General features: G+C 44.6%; 1 protein-coding gene across 18 annotated transcripts in view; it reads left to right on the top strand.

Annotated features, from left to right (window-relative positions):
- The window catches only part of Rcbtb2 (RCC1 and BTB domain containing protein 2), a 46,047-nt gene that overhangs the window by 18,803 nt on the left and 6,257 nt on the right, over positions 1–20,987 (top strand). For 5 of the 18 annotated variants that reach the window (XM_038309736.2, XM_038309738.2, XM_038309737.2 and 2 more), the window contains 9 exons: positions 1,671–1,735; positions 7,042–7,197; positions 7,570–7,720; positions 9,696–9,862; positions 11,454–11,612; positions 11,721–11,828; positions 13,415–13,557; positions 19,034–19,224; positions 19,684–19,810. In XM_038309736.2, coding sequence (XP_038165664.1) covers positions 1,694–1,735; positions 7,042–7,197; positions 7,570–7,720; positions 9,696–9,862; positions 11,454–11,612; positions 11,721–11,828; positions 13,415–13,557; positions 19,034–19,224; positions 19,684–19,810 — 1,244 coding nt within the window. In that variant the 5' untranslated portion in view covers positions 1,671–1,693. Of the gene's footprint in view, positions 1–605; positions 1,270–1,346; positions 1,736–2,347; positions 2,400–7,041; positions 7,198–7,569; positions 7,721–9,695; positions 9,863–11,453; positions 11,613–11,720; positions 11,829–13,414; positions 13,558–19,033; positions 19,225–19,683; positions 19,811–20,987 lie in introns of those variants that run through there. The other 13 variants (XM_038309744.2, XM_038309742.2, XM_038309743.2 and 10 more) reach the window with 8 other exon arrangements.

Genomic DNA, 20,987 nt, shown 5'->3' with positions numbered 1-20,987 from the left:
TTGGAGGCTGCAGAGAGAAGTGAGAGCTGCGGAAATACGGCCCAGCCCATGCGGCTTCTCAGGAGCCATGGCAATAGTAGTTGGGCTGGGTTTAAAGGAAACGAGGATTTTAGTAGCTATGGGGAAGTGCTGTAATGTGTGATGCTGATTAAATATGGCAAAAATAGTTTTCCAGATCAAATCATAGACATTTACCAGAGAGAAAGTTTAAGTGATCTGTTAGTTTTGTTTTTGGGTCGGCAAATAATCTTCCCCTGAATTTCACCTCCAGTCCCTAAGTGAGCTTTTAAATATAAGCATTTTTTTTAAATTAGCTCTCCAAACATTAGTAATAATGATTTACTATTCACTGACCTCTTTAAATTCAGATGCTCTGGATGCATTATTCTTTATTGATAAGGGTCATGGTGACATTTGACCCCAGTTTGAATTTTTGGTTGTTGTTTTTTGTTTTTTGACAAAGGGTTTCACTGTAACAGCCTTGGCTGTCCTGGAACTATCTCTGTAGGCAAGGCTGGCCTCGAACTCACAGAGATCCATCTATCTCTATCTCCTTAATCACTACTGGCCGGCTTGATTTTTTTGTTTTGTTTTGTTTTTTTCCTGAGACCAGGTTTCTCTGGGTAGCCCTAGCTGTCCTTGAACTCACTCTTGATCAGACTAACCTTTGTCTCCCAAGTGATGGGATTACCATTTTTAATCTATGTTTTTTTAGTTCTAGCTTTATTGCAGAAAATACCAGGTAAAACACTGTGATAACAAAAAGTGCAATGTGCATTGCATGTAAGTAATCAGCAAATCTAATAAATTAGAAAACAACAAATGTTACTAAATATAATTTTATTAAATTGGCTTTTGGAGGGAAATTCTACTTTATATTGCCTTTAGCTGTGGGATAGCTAGTGTGTAGTGGTTGAACCAGAGGACAACTCTGCATGTCTTCCAGTCGGGCTGCCCCTGCTGTTACCTCAGCTGTTGCTGTCACTTTGATGTGACACAGGAAATTACGAAGGAAAGAGTATTCAGTGTTCTTACTCCATACTTCATGGCTTTTGCTTCAGACCCTTGGTTGTTGTTGAAGTCCAGGACAACAAAGCTGTGTTCATCCATTCAGCTGTTCGTTCATTCATTTTTATCCCCCCCCTTTTTTATTCATTTCTCCTTTGTTTTTTCCAGCTTAGCAGGTCATACATTCTTCAGGAGCTGAGAATTCATAAGTCTGTTCTTTGCCGTGATTTGGAACTTCCAGTCTCAGAAAAGTTGACCAAGGTCTAGAATTTGTTTTTTCCTATCCATAGAAAAGTCATCTGTGAGATGGAAGTTTCTGCTAATTTCCTTGTTGATAGAAGGACCTCTCCTTCTGCAGGATGACCTTCCCAGACCTCAGGAGGATGATCCCCTTAAGAGTTCCTGAACACTGAAAACTACACATAGAACTCATAGCTGTTGAGGAGTTACCTCCATCACCCCTTCACCATCTGGGGACGTATTTTCTCTGTTAACTAGAAGCCAAGTCATTTTGTTTGTTTGGCACAAGGCCTTGCTTTGTTGCCTAGGCTTCTTTGTAATTCCTTAGCCTCCCAAATGCTGGGAATACAGACGCTTGCTTACTAAAGCAATTTTCTGTCCTTGGCATGGGCTCTTGATTTTACCACATACTTTCTCCTCAGGGACTGTACAGGACTGAGTCCATATGGAAGAAGAACTGCCTGGTTTCTATGGAGAAAGTGGCAAGGTTAGAAAAAGCATGCCTTGTAGCATGCATATTTTGTTGCATGAACCATATCTGTTGTTCAGCTGGTGAGAAGAGCAGCAAGATCATATGAGTCTTCTATGGAGAGGCTGCAGTGTGGTGCCTGACATAACAATAAATAATTGTGTGGGGGATATAGGATGTGGACAGGGCCAGCAACGAACAGATGTCACCTGCGGGTTGAGGAAGGGCTCCCTGGGATGGTGGCATTTGAATTTGATAAGGAACATAGGCTTCTGCCCATAGATGATGACCTTTACAGGAATAATGTTTACTCCTTTCCCAAATATTGAAAAGCATTAAAAAAAATAGTCACAGAAGATATGCTTCCAACTCATCGTGCTCTTTCATTCTTTTCCATCACATCTGAACATTACAGCCAACCAGCTTAAGTCCATACAGTATCCAGAGAATACCGTTTCCCATGCAGTATCCAGTGGGTTGTTCCCCATCCTATATCCTGAGGTGGGAGTCCCCTCTGTGTGCTGTGATTACTGTTAATGAATAAAGAAACTGCTTTGGACCTATAGCAAGGCAGAACTTAGGTAGGCAGGGAAAACTAAACTGAATGCTGGGAGGAAGAAGGGCAGAGCCAGAGAGACACCATGGAGCCGCTGCCAGAGTCAGACATGCTGAAACTTTGCCGGTAAGCCACTGTCACGTGGTGATATACAGATTAATAGAAATGGGTTAAATTAATATAAGAGTTAGCCAGTAAGAAGCTAGAGCTAATGGGCCAAGCAGTGATTTAATTAATACAGTTTCTGTGTGATTATTTAGGGTCTAAGCTAGCCAGGCGAGCAGGAACCAACAAGTGGCCTCCCCTTCAACAGTATTCAGTGGATATTGTTCCCCATCCTGGACCCAGTGGGTAGTGCTCCCCATCCTGGATCCAGTGGGTAGTGCTCCCCATCCTGGATCCAGTGGGTAGTGTTCCCCATCCTGGATCCAGTGGATATTGTATAAAGGTATATAGTGTACAGAAAAGCCAAACTTTTGAAATCCTGCCACATGCTAGCATGAATGCTTGTGTGTGAACCCTTGTAGGAATTTGTAAACATAGCTTGAAAACTAATAATAGAACTGAGAGACTTAGAAGATGATAGTAGAGGGCCAACTGGAGAAATGGCTCAGCAATCATGCGTGCTTATTGGTCTTACTGAGGACCAGAGTTTGGGTCCCAAACCCTTGCTGTATGACTCAGTCACCTGTTACTCCAGCTTCAGAGGACCTGAGGCCCTCTTCTGGCCTCTGTGGCAATATGTGCTTCTCTCTCTTACACACACACACACACACACACACACACACACACGGTGTTAATAGAAAAATTCTTAAATTCCTAATTCGTCCTGGGAACAGAGTTCATAAAATTCAATGAATTACAGAGACAGCAGTGAAATTGCCTTATTACATATACATATAATGCTGGAAAATCCTCAAACGGCGAGGCATTACATCTTTTTTAGCCATTGTTTTACTAGACATGCCTGACATGGCATTTTGATTTTCCTATGTAGGCTGTATTTCCGCTGAACTGTAGCAGCTTGGCAGTTGCTGTGGTCACATGCAGTGTGGTCACCCAGTGGATAGAGTCTGTTTGTTCCAGGCCACCCAATCAGACTAACAGGATGTATCTTAGTCTCTGATTTGTGGCAGGTGTATTTTCTGTATTAGTTCTTCCTGACAGGGTATTAACATCTCATTACCTGCATTTTGCAATGAGATGCCAGCTACAGGTGCGGGTGGTGGACGGGATATGAACAAAGTGGCACAGGAACACCTCAGAAGTGGCCGTGTGGTCAGTCGGGTACCTGGGTCACCCTGGAACTGAATTCAACAGACACCATCTTAATGGTGACAGTTGCAAGGTTCTTATTTCCTGGAAGAGTTCAATTCCCCACGTTTTCTAGCTAGTGACCAGTTGTCCCCGTTACAGATCTGTCCTGTGAAACAGCATGATGACCGTAAGGAACTTGCGGAGAAAGGGTTTATTTTTGCTTATAGTTTCATATCACAGGTCATCACTGGGAAGGCCAGGGCAGGAACTCAGTGCAGGAGCCGATGCAGAGGCCATGGAGGGGTGCTGCGTACTGGCTTGCTCCTGGCTTGCCCAGTTTGTTTTTTTATACACCTCAGGATCACCTGTCCAGCAGAGGCACTGCCTACAGCCGACTGGGCCCTCCCACATCAACCATGAGACTTGCTCTCAGGCCAACCCTATGGAGACATCTTCCTGGTTAAGATCCCTCTTCGCAGATGCCCACCTGTGGTGTCAGGCTGATAGGAAAAGCAGCCAGCACAGCAGCTCTTCTGCTGGCCCCTCGCACAATGGCTGGCTTAGGGCAGCTGGAGACTCGTGTGAAGTCATTTCTGGCACACAGAATGATTGACTGGATCAATGCTTCTACATGTGCTGTGCAGTAAATCTCTGCACATTGCCTCTTGAGTGTCCTGGGACAAAATGCTGTAATTCCATGAAGCTAATATGAAATCTTTTCTTCAAAAGGTCTATGCATTTATAAATTGACTATCAGTAGTTCGCTATGTAATAGTTCCCTCACAGACCTACGAATAATGGTCTCGTGATGATTCTTGTCGAGCATCTAGCTGTCTGACGGGTTTTAAAAGCAATAGATTCACATGTCTGGCGTACACAGGCTGTTTGTGTTTGCTTTTCCTTAGATTGTGACCTCCTGGGAGGGGATGGTGATGTCTTATTTTGCGTCTTCAATTCAGTAATTCTACCAAACTTGATATTCTCCTGCTCAGCACCATCTCTTAATAAATGCAGATTGCACAAGCGTCCTTCACGCTCTGGAATCCCAGTGGTCCGGGAGTCATGGCCTGGCCACTGTGTGTGTCTGTAGAAGCTGACCAAGGGGAAAGCTCAGACTTAGGGCTTGAAGACAGGTGTTTAGGAACGGGTTGGAATTTACCACTTGATTCTTAGTATTCAGGAGGCCACTTGATTTTGTAGCAAGGGACAGGATAAAATCCAAAACTATGCTTGAAAGGGGAAACAGCTGGGATAGTAGGCAGTCTTTGCATCTTGGCAGTGAATGCAATGCAGCCATTTAAGGACTCGGGGGGCTGCACAGACTCGAGGCCTCCATCACTGTCGTAGGAGAACTTATTTAGCACTCAGGTGCAGGGTAGACGCGCGGGCCTCTGTCTGTTCTCACCTACCTTGAAAGAACTGACCTGATATAGCAAAGTCTATGGTGTGATTATTGCGAAGACTAGAGGTAATATGCAAAACGGTAGAAGACCACTAGTAACATCTCCTTTAGATTCCTTGAGAAGCATTTCAAACGTCATTCTTCTTAAAAATTACAGAAGGAAAAAAAAAAAATAAAACAGACCTCTTAGAAAGTATGATTCCTTCATGACACGAGGAGGTGGGCAATTTAAGATAGATGCTTAGATCTCACTCCACAGTTCTGTTGTCTGTGTCCAGCTTTGACAGTAAACAGCATCTCTAGAAAGAATTCTTTTTTGTATAACAACTCTGATTTCCAAATTAATCTAACATTATCATATCAAGGCATCAGTTTCCTGAAATGCCCACAATGAAGGTAGGGACCTGTTCTATACATTCATAATAATTGGAGCTTCTTGTATATTAGAATCTCTCGAGTAGGGAGCCTGGCCTGGAGAGGCATCCCAATAGCCTTGGTTGATGTGGGAAGGCCCACCCCGATTGTGGGTGGCACTTTGAGGTAGAAGACCAGATAAAAAGCTATTTTGCTTCTCCCTCCTTGGCTTTCCCTCTGCCACCAAGCTGATTTGTCCTGTCACTGCTGCTGGTTCCTTCCCTGAGAGTAGAACCTTGCATTTCCAAGCTCCCATCGTGGGCGTGGGACCACTGGTTCTCCAGAAACTTTTTGTGCTCTCAGTGTCTGATTGGGACTACGGAGTCCACACCTTGTAGACTGGGTAACTACTAGCTGTCACTTCCCAGTGAGTGTTTGGGAAGCAGAATGTGTGGCCCATGAGGAGGTGCTCTGCACCAGGAGAACCTAATGGGCTTGCTAATTTATTCATGCAGAAGTCTGGAGAGTGTGTGGCAATGGACTTAAAGAGAGTGGGATAATGATAGGAGGACATGAAATTGAGTCAATCTGAGTTTGTCACTATCAACCCATTGAACAGGTTTAATATTGAACCTTGCACAGTTTAAAAAAAAGGGTTGGGTGGGTACCAAGAGACTATTTGATTGGTTAGTTGAACTATTTGGGAAAAAGTGGTCTACTGAGAATGGACCTGATATTTGTTTTAGTGTTGATAAAGGGAGTTTAAGGCATAGGGAAACTGGAATGCTGAATTCGTTGCTTAAAGCCTAGTCCTCCACAGTGTGCAGGCCCAGAAGCCGTGCCCTTCACCAATACTATAAGATGCACAATGGTGAGAGGGATGTTCAAAGGCTTTGTTATCACCCTTCTCCGTAGAGTGGGAGATGCTGCTGCTCAATTCGGATGAATTAAATGTGATGGACTCATTGGTCCCCAGAGCAGCAGGGGCCAGGAAGTAGCAAAAGAATCGCCAAAGGCAAGATGAACATGCTTACCACCCGCATGGGCACCCTAGGCAAAGCCATGTCCGCAGTGGCCTGGCCCATGATGGCAGCATAGGGGAAGTGAATGTCGCGATGGCACAACTCGCCTTGGACCTTTGAGAATGACAAATCAGTAATGGTACTCCCTGGGAGGAGGTAGATTAGCATGAGCTTTCATTTCATCTGTGCATGCACACGACTCTAGAACAAAGGAAAGAATGCTACACTTGCTGTAGTAATGGGGATTCATGGCCCATCAGTCAGTTTTCAGACCTGAGCCAGTTTACAGACCAGAACCCCTTGAATGAAGGGAAGGTCAGATCTCCCTGAGGGACAGCCCAGAAGACCTGAGAATTATACTGTTAGCCAGAGTGCATGAGTTAGACTGTTAGCCATTCTCCCATCTCCCCCACCCCAAGGGACCTACATCTGTTTGCTAGAGTAACCATGCCTAGGAACAGCAGATATAGCGGCCACCCTCCTTCCTCCAGCCTGTGTTTGCTTAACCAGCCTAGTTCTACAGCTGCATTTAAACCATAGCCAATATTTAAGGTGTTGCTAACATTCAGCCGGCCAAGATCCAGACTTGGATGAGTTGGGTGTCTTTGAGATCTGTTTTTGCCCAGGCCACCAGCACCCAGTCTGGGAGTAGTATGGGAAAGCGGGCTGGTGTGTTCCTGCTTGCTTGTGTGTTTAACTGGTGGTCTCAGTTCGTAATCCTTGCTCCTTCCAGCCAGTCCAGGCTACCCTGTCGTCGCTGAAGATGCTGGATGTGGGGAAGTGGCCAATCTTTTCCCTTTGTTCTGCGGAAGAGCTGCAGTTGATTCGTCAGGCCTGTGTCTTCGGCAGTGCTGGCAATGAAGTTTTATACACCACAGTCAACGACGAGGTAATTCTGAGGAAAACATTCAGCTACCCATAGTTTTAGGAATGGGTTTATGAGTTGCTGACCTTGGAGAAAGGGAGGAATGCAGCTTTTAAACAGAAGTGTGGAAAGTCATTTTTTCCCTTTTGTTTGTTTCTCTATGTAGTTCTGGCTGTCCTGGAACTTACTTGGTATATCAGGCTGGCCTTGAACTCAAAGATCCACCTGCCTCTGCCTCCCAAGTGCTGGGATTAAAAGCATGCATCATCACCACCTGGCTGAAAAGGCAATTTTTATTTATTTTCTAAGAAGGCAGTTTGCTTCAGGAAGTTTGCCTGAGGTAACTTACAGACATCTCATAATTTGCTTCCTTGAACTGAGTGTTTTTTTCCACAGATTTTTGTGCTCGGCACAAACTGCAGTGGCTGTTTGGGGGTAGGTGACATTCAGAGCACCCTTGAGCCTCAGAGACTGGATTCTTTAACTGGCAAAAAGATAGCCAGCCTTAGCTACGGGAGTGGCCCACACATCGTCCTTGCAACAACAGGTAATCAGAATTCAGTGGCTTGGTTTGGGGCATTGCTTATTTGTTAAGAAATAAGAGCAGGATGCCTGCCATTGAGAGCAAACTTTCTGACTGAGAGCTGCTGGCTCTGCCCTGTGGGCATGGCCATGCTCTGGGCAGCAGGCTGTGTGACTGTACTTGAATAGCAGAGTAGGGCAGTTTAACACGGGGGAGGGCGGACTAAGTGGATGAAGGACAATACACCCAGCCCTTCCATTCCCCACTCAGTAAGTGTAATTGTGTGAGAAGTCTGCTTGCTTTGGATCACAGGATCACAGGAAGCCTGCACTTTGATCTTAGATTCCTGGCCTGCAAATTGAGAGCAAATGTTGGCTCCTCAGCATTCTGTGATTCTAAAATTGAGTAGTGACTGAAAGAAGTTTGATTTAGTAGTATAGAGAAAGTATTCTCTTGACTACTTCATGAACTCAGAGTTACACAGCCTTACAATTAATCTGAGCCTTTCAGGTATCAGTTCTGGGAATTGGGGGGGGGGGGGTTTTCCAGTAACAGGCAAGTTTATTCAGACCGTTTCTTCATTGAAAAATAGCTGCAGTCTGGGGCTGGATGATGGCTTAGCAGGGACGGAAAGGCGAGTCAGGCTAGGAGAGGCCCAAAGAATAGTGGAGTAAGGCTGGAGCAGACTGCAAACTGTCCTGCTGGAGAGCACCCGGCTGCCCAGCTGAGGCTATAGTCTGCTCTGGAAGAGAAAGGTTACAGGTCAGGAGAGCTGGGGGTTTTGCAGGCTGAGGCTGTCCTGTTTAGGAACTTGGCTCTTGACACTCTCCACCTCTTGTTTTCTCAGGTCAGATAACAATGTAGCCTTGCTCGCTGAAAGCAAGCATAAGTGATCACCCACACTGGTGGGATTCATAACCAAAGAGCTCAGTCCCAAACAACCACCTCCTCTAGGGTCTGATGCGCGAGACCCGGTAGAAGTGGCAGACAGGGTGATTATTAAACGTGAGCTGTTAGAATATCAGACAAGAATTACAGAAAGCAAAATATCTACTAAGGAGACAAAAGGTCTACAGACATAGAGATTTGGAAAAGACTTGGTGAACAATTGAATTACTGAATGAACATTCATTGGGTAACTTCTATAGCAATTTGTATACCACAAAAGAAAATTGAATCAGATGATCAAATAAAGTCACTCATAATATAACCTAGGCAGTGCGGTAGAACACACAGACGACAGGACACACATGAGATTCGTTTATTCAAAGTGCAGAATCAGAAAAGTAAATTCTTACATGTAAAGTGCATATGGGTAGGGCTTTGGGGGAAACATGCTATGTTTTGTGTATTTACGCTTTGCTGTCCATAAAATTGCACATATGTTCTAAATATTTATAATTTCACAAGAAAAATAATCAATTTTAAAACTAATTTGGTCATCTTTCGCTAAAGAAATGAAGACCCAGAAAAGTTAAGTAACACCTTACACTCTTGACTTTGAATGTCCTGTTCTGTTTTCTTTTCTTTTCTTTTCTTTTTTTTTTTTTTTTTTTTTTTGGTTTTTCGAGACAGGGTTTCTCTGTAGCTTTGGAGCCTGTCCTGGAGATAGCTCTTGTAGACCAGGCTGGCCTCCAACTCACAGAAATCCGCCTGTCTCTGCCTCCTGAGTGCTGGGATTTTAGGCGTGCGCCACCACTGCTTGGCGAATGTCCTGTTTTCTCTGTTTTTATTTTAGTGTTCGTTTTTTTTTTTTTTTTAATTTGGAAACTCTCTTCTAGCTATTCTTTAACTTCATAAATTTAAATTCCAAGTGTTGCTTTGACATAGAAGGCAGTTTGTGTTTCCAAATAGACACTCTCATGAAGTGAATTTGGAAGTGGGAAGTCAAGCAACCTTTGAAGCTGAGTCCTAGCTCCCATGTGTGGGCACTGAGGCATGTGCTGTGGGCTCTTGTAGAGGTGTGTGTTGTGAAGGCTGACCATCTTTCTCTTTTCAGATGGAGAAGTCTTTACCTGGGGTCACAATGCATATAGCCAACTGGGCAATGGGACAGCGACTCATGGTTTACTGCCCTGCCATATCTCTACTAACTTGTCAAATAAACAAGTCATTGAGGTTGCCTGTGGGTCTTACCACTCTTTGGTCCTAACATCCGATGGAGAGGTGAGGAAAATCAGCATAAACTCACTGATTTTGGTTTCAGTGTGTTCTATAGATTCCTTTAACTGCCCCTAAAATATAGCTAGGCAATAACATTGAGTTTGCTTTGTATTGCTGTGATGAAACATCATGATCAAAAGCAGCTTGGGGAAGAAAGGATTTATTTGCCTTGGATATAGTCCATCATCCAGGGGAGTCAGGTAGAAGCTCAAGAGTCTGGAAGCAGAAACTGAAGCAGAGGCCATGGAGGAACTTTACTTACCAGCTTACTCCCCATGCCTTGCTCAACCTGCTTTCTTATACCTCCCAGGACGACCAGTTGAGAGGTGGCGCTATTGCCAGTGGGCTGGGCCATGCCATATCTATCTTTAATCAAGACAATCTGATGGAGGCATTTTTCTCGATTGAGCTTCTCTTCCTAGATAAATCTAGCATATTAATTAGTCAGGGTGCTCTAGAGGAACAGAACTTTAAAAAGAAACGAATCTATCTGTCTACATCTAATCATGTATATAAATGTGTGTGTAAATATATATACACACATACCTGAATGATAAGATGTGAGATTTATATATAGATAAGATCTATCTATATAGATATAGACAGATAAGATACATATGTGGAATTTATTAGAATAGCTTACAGACTGAGGTCCAGCTAGTACAATAATGGCTGCCTACCAAAAGAAGGTCCAAGAAACAGGACTTTTTCTGTCCACAAGACTGGATGTCTCAGCTGGTCTTGAGTGTACACCAGAGTCCTGAAGAAGTAGATTCTAATGCCAGTGAAAGAATAGACTTGCTAGCGAGGCAAGAGCAAGCACACAAAAAGAGCAAGCTTCCTTCTCCCATGACCTTTATACATGCTTCCAGAAAGAGGGTGTGGCCCAGGTTAGAGGTAGATCTGCCCACCTCAAAGACTCACATTAAAAGTGGGTCTTAACACATCAAATGATTTAATTAAGAAAAAAAAACCTCACAAATGCCCAACATTTGGGCATTAACAGTTGGGTCTTAATTAATCCTGATATAGTCAAGTTGACAACTAAGTATAACCATCACATCTAGCTTGTGTCAGATTGTCAAAAAACTAACCAGAGTAATTATGATGAGCTAAGCGGGGATATTAAAAATTTAACTACCCCTCAAACTCAGCCTTAGTCTGATGATAGCAACTTATCATGATGGTTATATGATATATAGCATATATATATTATATATTGTAAATTATATGTATGATATATATGCTGTATGTAGTAAGGACTTCAATCACTACGAATGGATCCTTGAATGGATCCTTTCTTAAAAGGATCCATTATTGCTTTTATATTGCTATAACAAAGATAATACTTGCAAATAAAAAAGTCCCAAAATGTTGAAAAACATGGCTGAGGTGAAGTGGGTATTTGTATTATATGATAGTGTTACTCTGTGGAGCTAACACAAATGTTATGAAATGCCTTCCCTGTATTGTGAGACAGACCCGTGATGAGGCTCTTTGAGAGGGCAGCGAGATGCCCTGAGCACATCTCAGTATCCAGTTGAGACATTTTATGCATCACGTGTTTTGTTCATCAGTCTTTTTTTTCACACAGGTATTTGCCTGGGGTTATAATAACTCTGGGCAGGTAGGATCTGGATCAACCGCTAATCAGCCCATTCCTCGAAGAGTCACTGGCTGTTTGCAGAATAAAGTAGTTATGAACATCGCATGTGGGCAGATGTGCTCCATGGCCGTTGTGGACACTGGAGAGGTAGGAAAGTTACTTCATCCTTTGTTTAAAAAGTTTCTTAGTATTATCTGAGCACGGCGTGCTTCTCAACAGCAGAACTGAATTGCTACGTCTCTTATCTTTTCCCAGGTCTATGTCTGGGGTTACAATGGGAACGGGCAGCTGGGCCTGGGCAGCAGTGGCAACCAGCCAACCCCCTGTAGAGTGGCCGCCCTGCAAGGCATTCGTGTCCAGCGGGTACGTCTCTGGGTGCTCTGTGTGCGGTGCACTAGGTCCGGGTTTTCTTACATACATGGGAAGTTCAGCTGGTTTTATGTGTCCCCTTCAGGAAAGGTTAAAGCCCTCTTTGCCCTGAACTAAGGCATAGCTGTCCATAGAGATGCTGTTTCTATGTTATTTTTGTGAACTGCATGGAGAATGTAATTTGCACATCCTTTCCTGAAGAATCTTTAAGAGTGTATATGTCAACAGTTTTAAAAATCAGAATGCCATTTTATCTCTAATTCTACTCTTAGAGAATTCTCCTAAGGGACCGATGAGAAAGTCTCATATAAAATTAGTTAAGTCACAGTGAAACCCCTTAATATGTACAATTATCATGCATTAATAGTTATAATTTTAACAAAGGAATTCTTGGTAAGAATAAACAAAAAATGGTTTAAAATGTAAGAAAAATAAGTTTAATAGAAATGGTAGGCATTGTATAATTTGATAATCTAATGGTAAGTGCACAGCTGCTAGGTTATGCCCATCAGTATGAGACTGATGGCCTGTTCTTGAGACAGAGTCTCACTGTTTGCTCAGACTGTACTGTGGTCCTCTTGCTGTAGCCAACCTCCCGACTACGGAGTTCACGTGTGTGCCGTCACACCCATCTTACAGTCCTGGCTGTCCTGGAACTCACTTTGTAGACCAGGCTGGCCTCGAACTCACTGAGGCCCTCCAGCCTCTGCCTCCCAAGTGCTGGGATTAAAGGTGTGCATTACCACTGCCTGGCTATGCAAAGGATTTTCTAATAGTGAGAAAGCAATGTAAAAGTAATGTTAGGTTAAAAAAAAGATACACGATAGGTGTATATGCTACCACTTAATAATTTGTACATGCATATTTCTTTTTTCTGTTTTTTTTGTTTTGTTTTTATTTTATGATCATTGGTGTTTTGCCTTCACGTATGTCTGTGTGAGGCTGTCAGAAGTCCTAAGACTGGAGTTACAGACAGGTGTGAGCTGACATATGGGTGCTGGGACTTGAACCTGGGTCCTCTGAAGAGCAGCCAGTGCCCTTAACTGCTGAGCCATCTCTCCAGCCCCATTAAGGCATATTTCTAATTCTGAATAAGTTTGGAAAAAACTCCTGATGGGTTGGTAGTGGTGCCTGGTTTTATCTCAGCCCTCGGGGGGCAGAGGCAGGCAGATCTGGGTTCCAGGACCGCAGAGCTGCACAGAGAAACCCCCGTTTCAATACTCTTCCCCCAAAGGGAGCGCTTTTGCGCTTCACTTGTCTCCATTTTCCACATCGAGCATGCTTTGCTTCAGTAACAGGGAGAAAGAATTCCATGGCTGTGTCTCACACTAGGCCCACAGTCCTGTTCCGCAAGAGCACTGAGTGCTGCTGGCACGCTCACTGCAGTTGGCTAAGCCAGCTGCATTACTGGGCTGAGAGCTGCAGCACTGGCCCCAGAGCAGCTCTGGCTGATTCACTGTCTGCTTTTGGCGGCAGTCTGCCTTCCCTTGGTTCTCACTGGCTCTTAACCTCCTTTGTAAAAGTGAAGCATTTCCCTTTATTTGCAGACCTGAGAAGATTTTTTTTAAATGTTTTTCTAGGTTGCCTGTGGCTACGCACACACATTAGTACTAACAGATGAAGGTGAAGTGTACGCTTGGGGTGCAAATTCATATGGCCAGCTGGGCACTGGCAATAAAAGTAACCAGTCCTATCCTACCCCCGTTGATGTGGAAATGGACAGGTAATGTGTACATTTCTAAATCACCTCCGTGGTCTTAGTAATTAACAGCACTTAGAATTCAGAGTATGGAACTTACTCTTAGCACTAAAGTAATCTTTAGCTAGGTTGCTCATTCTTTTTAAAAGTTGCCCTGTGCATTGCTGGGGAGACTGCGCTCCCGTTTTCTCTCACCTGCATTCATTTGTACCTGCAGGGCTGCTCTGTGCAGGAGCAGCTCTGCGTGCGGCTGTCTTCTCGGTGTTCTCTCCCTTGACTTTTGTTTTTATCCTCAAAGGGAAGTTGGTGATGTTTGAGATCTGTCTTCTGTGGCTTGGGGAATCTATGGTACGCTGAGTGCAGTATGAAGCTAGTTCTTAGCTCCTTATCAAACCTGCAGTGAGAAGGGCAGGGTGATCTCGCTATTTTCCCTTCCAAACTCTCGCTGTGTGGTGGAGTGCTAGAAAATGTGGATGCAGTTTGGTGTACCTCTGTAATTTCCAGATAATCCGAATGATTTTGAAAGCCTCTGAGTTCCTCACTCAGTCACGTCACTGCCTTTCCCTGTTGTGTTGACTCGGTGGTGGCACATAGACATTATGGTACTTCCCCTAGCCAGTGATGCTGTCACTATAGAAATTAATATGCCCTTCCTATTTGTATCCCAGATAGTATTTTTTATATTTGACTTAAAATAAATATATGGATAAATAGATTAACTAAAATCTAGGTACTTCTTTTATTTCCCCATTGGGATTCTTAATAAATTGTCATTTTTATCTACATAGTGTAAACATGGTTAATTTTATATAACCTGTATATATCTGGGGGGGAAGCCTTTTTTTAATCTAAAAATTTGAAGGAGTCTGGTCTACAGAGTGAGTAGAGAAAGAAAAAAAAGAAAATAGGACTTTTGGTTCCTTAAATGGGGAAAAGTGGAGGCAGGAGCTGGCACATAGATACCTGTAACTCTGTCACTTGCTGATCTTGTAAGTATCCAAAGAGGTCAATGAAAACAGAAGCAATAGTCACTCACAGCCAAGTAACTATAAATATACTGTCAGTATCTCGGTGCCCAGTCTGAACCCCAGTTCTGAAGGTCAGACAGAGCAATGTACACTCCTTCCTGAACCCCAGTTCTGAAGGTCAGACACAGGGATGTGCACAGGAGAGTGACCCACTGCTCCTTCCTGAACCCCAGTTCCGAAGGTCAGACACAGGGATGTGCACAGGAGAGTGACTCCTTCCCCCTTGTGGTGCTTCTACATTTTCCTTAGCATCTCACAGCAACCCCATCAGCTCATATTGCCCTGCTTTCTCTGATCCAGAATGAGGTCACATCTTCCCTGGGTCCCCTCTGGAACAGACTGTGGGCCACTAAGTGGGGGAGGGAGCAGGAAGCTGGGAAGTAGGGAAGGGAAGGATGGAAGAGAGAGCACATTGCTTAGCAGGGCTCTGAGCTGCCTGCCCAGTGCTCTAGGCTGTAAACCCTGGGGTTTCTCCTGTGCACTTTGGCCCTTGCTGCTTGCTGTCCACACAGACCAGGGATGGATATTCTGAAAGGACCTTCCTGGTCTCAGTTTCCGAGCTCACACAGGCCCAGTCAGGCCTCAGTAGCTGGCATGTGGCAAATCTGCCAGGACTTGTCCCGCACCCCCCCCCGCCCTTTCCAGTTGTTGAGCCTCACACATGGGTCATGACTTTCTTCTGACTCTTCTGTGGCTCCTTCCAGAAAAGCCTAATTAGGAATGGGATTGAATTTTGGGTGGGGTAGGGGTGAGACTGTGGTTGTTAGGTGCCTGTTCAGTGAACGAAAAATAAAGTCTCCCTACATTGGATTCTCTGCTCAGACAACCAAAGGAAGCTTTAAAAAGGTTTGGCACATGTGTCCGTATTCTTAAGTTTAGCCCAGTATACTAAGTTGTAAGGTAAATTAGCCATGCCTTGAACTTTGGAAAATTCCATGGTCTCTTGAGGTCTTCAGTAGCCTACTAGGCTTATACAGAACCATGACTGGAGTCAGATTCCTAGTCTGTCTTGTCTATGGGTGCCTTTTCTCCATTGCTCGCAACACAAATTACCTCTGCCTTTCACCACTGCTGCTGTTTTTATTTGTATTTTCTCTTACACTCCGCCTTTTCATTTCCAGTATTTCACAGCCATTCAGCTTTATGGTGGTGTAAGCCATCCCACTGAGCTGACACAGAACACACACGCAGAGGAGCTTGTAGTCATTTCCCCCATCACCGCTGGCTACAGAGTAAGAGTAGCGTGTGCCAGGGTCTGCCAATGAAGGCTAGTTAGCGCAACTGGCACCTGCTTACTGTTGCCTGGCAGCCCAGAAAAGTTGAGGTTCAAAATGTGTTTCTTGGAATGAAAGCAGGATTTTAAATATTTATTTGTTTGTTTGTTTGTTTTTTGAGGTCTCTGTACACACTTGCAGGTGGCTGTAGCACTAAAATACATTCTATTCCCTCAGGAATTCTTTTTCTTTTCTTTTTCTTTCTTTTTTTTGAGAATTTGATAGATTTTATTATATTCTTCCCTCTCCCCCAATTCCTCCCAGGTCTCCTTCCTCTACCCCGAGACCTACCTGTCTTGTTAGGGTTTCTATTGCTATGAAGAGACATCATGATCATGGCAACTTATAAAGGAGGACATTAATTGGGGCTGGCTTATAGTTTCAGAGGTTTAGTCCATTATCATCATGATGGGACATGGTGGCATGCAGGCAACAGGAAGTGGTCTGAGACACTGGGTATAGCTTGAGCATATAAGAGACCTCAAAGACCACCCCCACAGTGACACACCTCTTCCAACAAGGCCACACCTACTCCAACAAAGCCACACTTCCTAATAGTGCTGTGCCCTATGAGCTTATGAGGACCAATTATATTCAAACCACCATACTGCCCAACTTCATATTCTTTCTCTCTTTTAAAAAACAACAAACCAAAATCAAACTTGCACTTGTAGACACATAGACACACACACACACACACGAAAAGACCAGCCTGGCCTAGGCCTGACCTCAGGAGAAAGAGCAAGAGTAGCTCACTGGTGCTCACAGAAATGTGACATGGATGCTCCTCTAACTCAGAGAAAGCTGTGGCTTTGCTTCTGATAGTTAAGATGTTTACGTGGAAAAAAACACACAAGAAAACCCCAAAACTTATTAACTGCTTAGCTGTGTGTATGTGTGATCCTGCCACAGCGCTGCTTCAGCTCCCAGTGCCATGGGGTTGGGGTTTTCAGGGCTCATACCCCAGGGCTACCTGGTGACAAGGCTTGGCTGTTGTGGCACCCTGCCGTGGGTCCTTCCATCCAGCCTCCCAGGCTGTCCTTTCTCTCCCTCACCGTCTGTTGTGCAGATTGTCCTTTCCCTCGCCTCTCTGTACTCCCCTGTCACTTTACATCCTGATGGAACTCATTGGCCTTTGTTGTAAGAGACACCATGGCTCCTAGCAAACCCCTCGGCTCACTGCCCTCCAGACAGACTTGTCTGTTCCCTTACATACTCCTGTTGATGCCTCGCACCTGCCCTGCTATGCCTGCCTCTGCTTCCTGTTTGGCTATAGGTTTGTGTCTGACTCACAGCCTCTGTGTTCCTCTGACAAATTCACAGCCTGCTGGACTCAGTAGCTCTCAAATCTGCTCTTACCCAGCAGAGCTGGCGGACAGCCATACTCTGGTCTGCAGCTTCTCTCCATATGGATGGCGAGTCCCCACGGTCAGTCTCTGTAACTCCTGCAGGCAGCAGCTGTTAAAATGATCTTAGTCACGGAAGAAGCTGCTCTTGATGGCTTACTCTTTGGCGGGGGTTGGGGGATGAGACTTGCTTCATCTCTCCTGGACAGTGCAGCTAAGACAGTGTCTGCTTTGCAGCCTGTGCCCTCTCTGAGTTATGCACTTTGCTCTCTCCATCTTAATTTTTTTCCTTAAAGGTAATACAATTGATTATAAGATTTAAATGATTTGGCTGACACAAACTACTGTTGCCCCAGAGCTAGTGTTGTGCACAAACCAGGATGCTCTGAATGACTGGCATTGAGGCCCTTGTGTCTTCTGTGAGGTGGGAAGACTGCCAGGAAATTGATGGGGGCAATGGACACACTTATCTTCTAGGTGAATTGCATTGGCTATCTGTTAAAAACATGTATACTTACTAGAAAGCCAGATCATGTGGCCCTTTTCCCCATTGTGCAAGGCTGTTCTGTAGAGCACGAGATATGGAAGTGAGTTGCTTACACAACCGTGCAAATATTAGAAGAGACTAGGCAGGGTCTGCCATACCAACACACATGTACCGTCCCTCTACATGAGCCATTTTCATTGAAAGCTGCATGGTGATAGTTTTAACTAAACGACCAGAGGTCGTTGCTTTGTCCTGCACAAACCCTGTCCAAAGCTAAAAGTCAAAATGGAATCTCTTATGCTAAAATTTCAGGCATGAAACTGAAAATAAGCTATTATCTAACCTAAGAGATCAGAATTAAATATAAAAATAGCCAAATTTCCCAAAGAGGCACATTGAAATTGCGTGACACTGAAGTTCCCTGTTTTAATGCTTACGAGAAAGGGTCACTTGATGTCACCCAGGCCCTCTATTTCCCTGTGGTTTTGACGGGGTAAACAGCTGAACTGACGACTGTCTCTTATGATCAACTAGTTTCTGCTTACAGCCTCCTTTGGCTCAGCCCACGGGACTGTTATTTTGTGGAGTATGATTGCCCAGTTGTCGAAGTGAAAAGAGAGCTAATTAAGGTTGCCGAAGAAGTTCTGATTTTGGCCTTTTCTGGCAGCAGCAGTAGAGAGGCCCTTCTTATTGTACGGATTGCCCAGCATATACCGTTTATCGTTCAATTCTCACACTAGATGAAACCAAGACTCTTGGAGCCAGGGGTTATTCAGTATAGGCCTCCTCCTTACTATGCATGCACAAGGCCCCAGATTCTTTCATTATAGGACATCCTTTTAGCATGCAGAAGGCTCAGGGCTGATCTCTGTCATAAAAAAAAATGTTACAGAGTTTATTGTGCGGAGTAGAAGCCAGCGTGGAGCCCTCTTCCTTTCAAGTTACTGAAGGTTTGGTTGCTGGGCAGCTCTCTTGCTGAGCTAGTGCTATGTGCTGAATCCCACCCAGCCTAAGTTTTCTTTATTGACCCAGGTTAGATGGTCCATGTTTATTATCTAGTTAGTAATGTTTTAAAGCATACAACATTATACTTTAAACTCAAAGCAGGATGGTATTTTTAAGGCCTGTTGGTAACCACTCCTCATGGGTTATAAATGCCATTGAAGTAAGGCTCCAGTATTTGGCGGCTGAACATTTAGGAAGTGAGGTGTCCAGGTCTTGATTTGTTTGTTCTTTTTGTCCCTTGGGCCCACCCACTCCTGTCAGCTAGTTTACTACACTGAGTCGGGTGCACCCAGGGGGAGGAGAGGCAGCTCCTTTCCCTCCTGCTTACCGTATCCCTGTGGTGTTTGCTTGTGAACTTAGGATCATAGAGATTGCAGCCTGTCACTCTGCCCACACATCTGCCGCCAAGACCCAGGGTGGGCACGTGTACATGTGGGGCCAGTGCCGGGGCCAGTCAGTGACCCTTCCCCACCTCACCCACTTCTGCTGCACCGATGATGTGTTTGCCTGCTTTGCCACCCCTGCCGTCACCTGGCGCCTTCTCTCCGTGGGTAAGCTCGTCCTTGTCCATCTGTGGCATGTCCTGAGAATTAGGAAGAGGACTGGTGGACCTCACTGCGTACAGGATCTATGCACTTCCTTTCTGTGGGCCCCTGGGGGAAGGGAACTAAAACTGCTGGGAACCAATGTCGACACTAATTAAAGGTGATTTGATTCGATTGCTTTTTTACTGAAAACTGCGTCTTTTATTTTTAGCTAGAAACATTCTAAACATTCAGAAATTCTAAAATCTTATGCAGTTAGTGAAAGCGTTGGAAACAGTTTTGATTTTTGCCAAATTTACAATGAACGTTCAGAGATGTGAATCTGTATTCAGGGGTAAAAGCCTTGTGTAGCTGATCAGTTGTTTGGGGGAGTCAGCATTTCCTGAGTGCCCAGAGAGCAGGGTCTCCTTGCCTTCGTGTCCAGCTGTCTGTGGATGAACCTGAAGTCCTGTGTTGCTCTCCTAGAACCTGATGACCACCTCACTGTGGCTGAGTCACTGAAGAGGGAATTTGACAACCCTGACACTGCAGACCTCAAGTTTCTGGTTGATGGAAAATACATTTATGCTCACAAAGTCCTTCTCAAAATTAGGTAAGAGTGACCAGCACACTGGCTCTATGGGTCATGGTGCTCTTTACCCAGCAAGTCTGAGAACCTAACTTCCCTCTCTGGGTCCTGCATGGTGGACAGAAAGCAGTCTTCCATTGACGGCCTCTGCATGCACTGGCACACCCCCCCCCAAATGTTTAAAATAATTAGTAAGCACTTGTCTCCTTTGAGAATTGAAATTAATTCATTTATCAGTTGTTTCAGCTGTCCAAGGGATTGGGCCAGGCACTTGAGTAATTAGGAGGCAGCTCTGTTAAGGCTGTAATTGCCCTTAAAGCTAACAGCATGGGTGGGGGCCAATGGGACAAGATATGGAGAGCAAGGTGGGCCACCAGTACTGAGTCTGTGTTCAGGGGCAGCCCACATTAGAAAGCCCTGGCTGGGGCTTCTGTCCTTGGAGTAGGGCCAGGTGCTCTGATTTACTTACTTCACTGCCTGGGCTGGCATGCATCCCTGAGTGCAGCCATGGCAACCTCTCTTGCTCAGGCTTAGCTTTCAGGTGCTGTAAAATCAGCAAACAGAAGTGATTGGTGGGGCTTCCACAGACTACGGAGGCCTGGGTGATGCCAACACAAAGACTTTTAAATCACATTTACTATGTTTAATTCTGAGCACTGAATGATGTCCACTCCTCTTTGTCCCGTACCCATAGTCTGGGAAGCCACCACTTTACCTTCAGATACAGAAAAATGCTGTCAAAGACCCCACAGCCCCATCTTGAGCAGGCACTGATTTTTTTCTCATTGTATCTACTTAGCATTTTCTAGAAACTCATATATATGACATTTCTTGTTTTCTGTCTGGCTTTTTCCTCATTGTATAATGATTTGGGATTTTGTTGTCGCTGTGTAAAAGATATTTAATCCTCTTTCAGTGACTCACAAACCCAATATGGTGTTTCAGTCTCCGGTTCCCATTCTGTAAGGTCACTCTCACCTCGGAGCATATACTTTCATGAAGGAAGTGGGGGCTCAGCGTGCTGTGACAGAGCATGTCCACACATGTGGCCTAGACCATAGCAAGGTGCTCTATCACAGTAGCAGTGTGGTTTTTTTTTTTTTCTCTGAGGCTGAGAACCCAGGTCTCCACTTGAGCTTTGGGTCATGGCAGTCTTTGTCTTTTTGATGCAAGCCATGTGGCATTCTGTGTCTGCCTGTGT

This window comes from Arvicola amphibius, chromosome 13 (genome assembly GCF_903992535.2).
Source record: "Arvicola amphibius chromosome 13, mArvAmp1.2, whole genome shotgun sequence".
Lineage (NCBI taxonomy): Eukaryota > Metazoa > Chordata > Mammalia > Rodentia > Cricetidae > Arvicola > Arvicola amphibius.
This window is presented reverse-complemented; position numbering and strand designations above follow the sequence as displayed.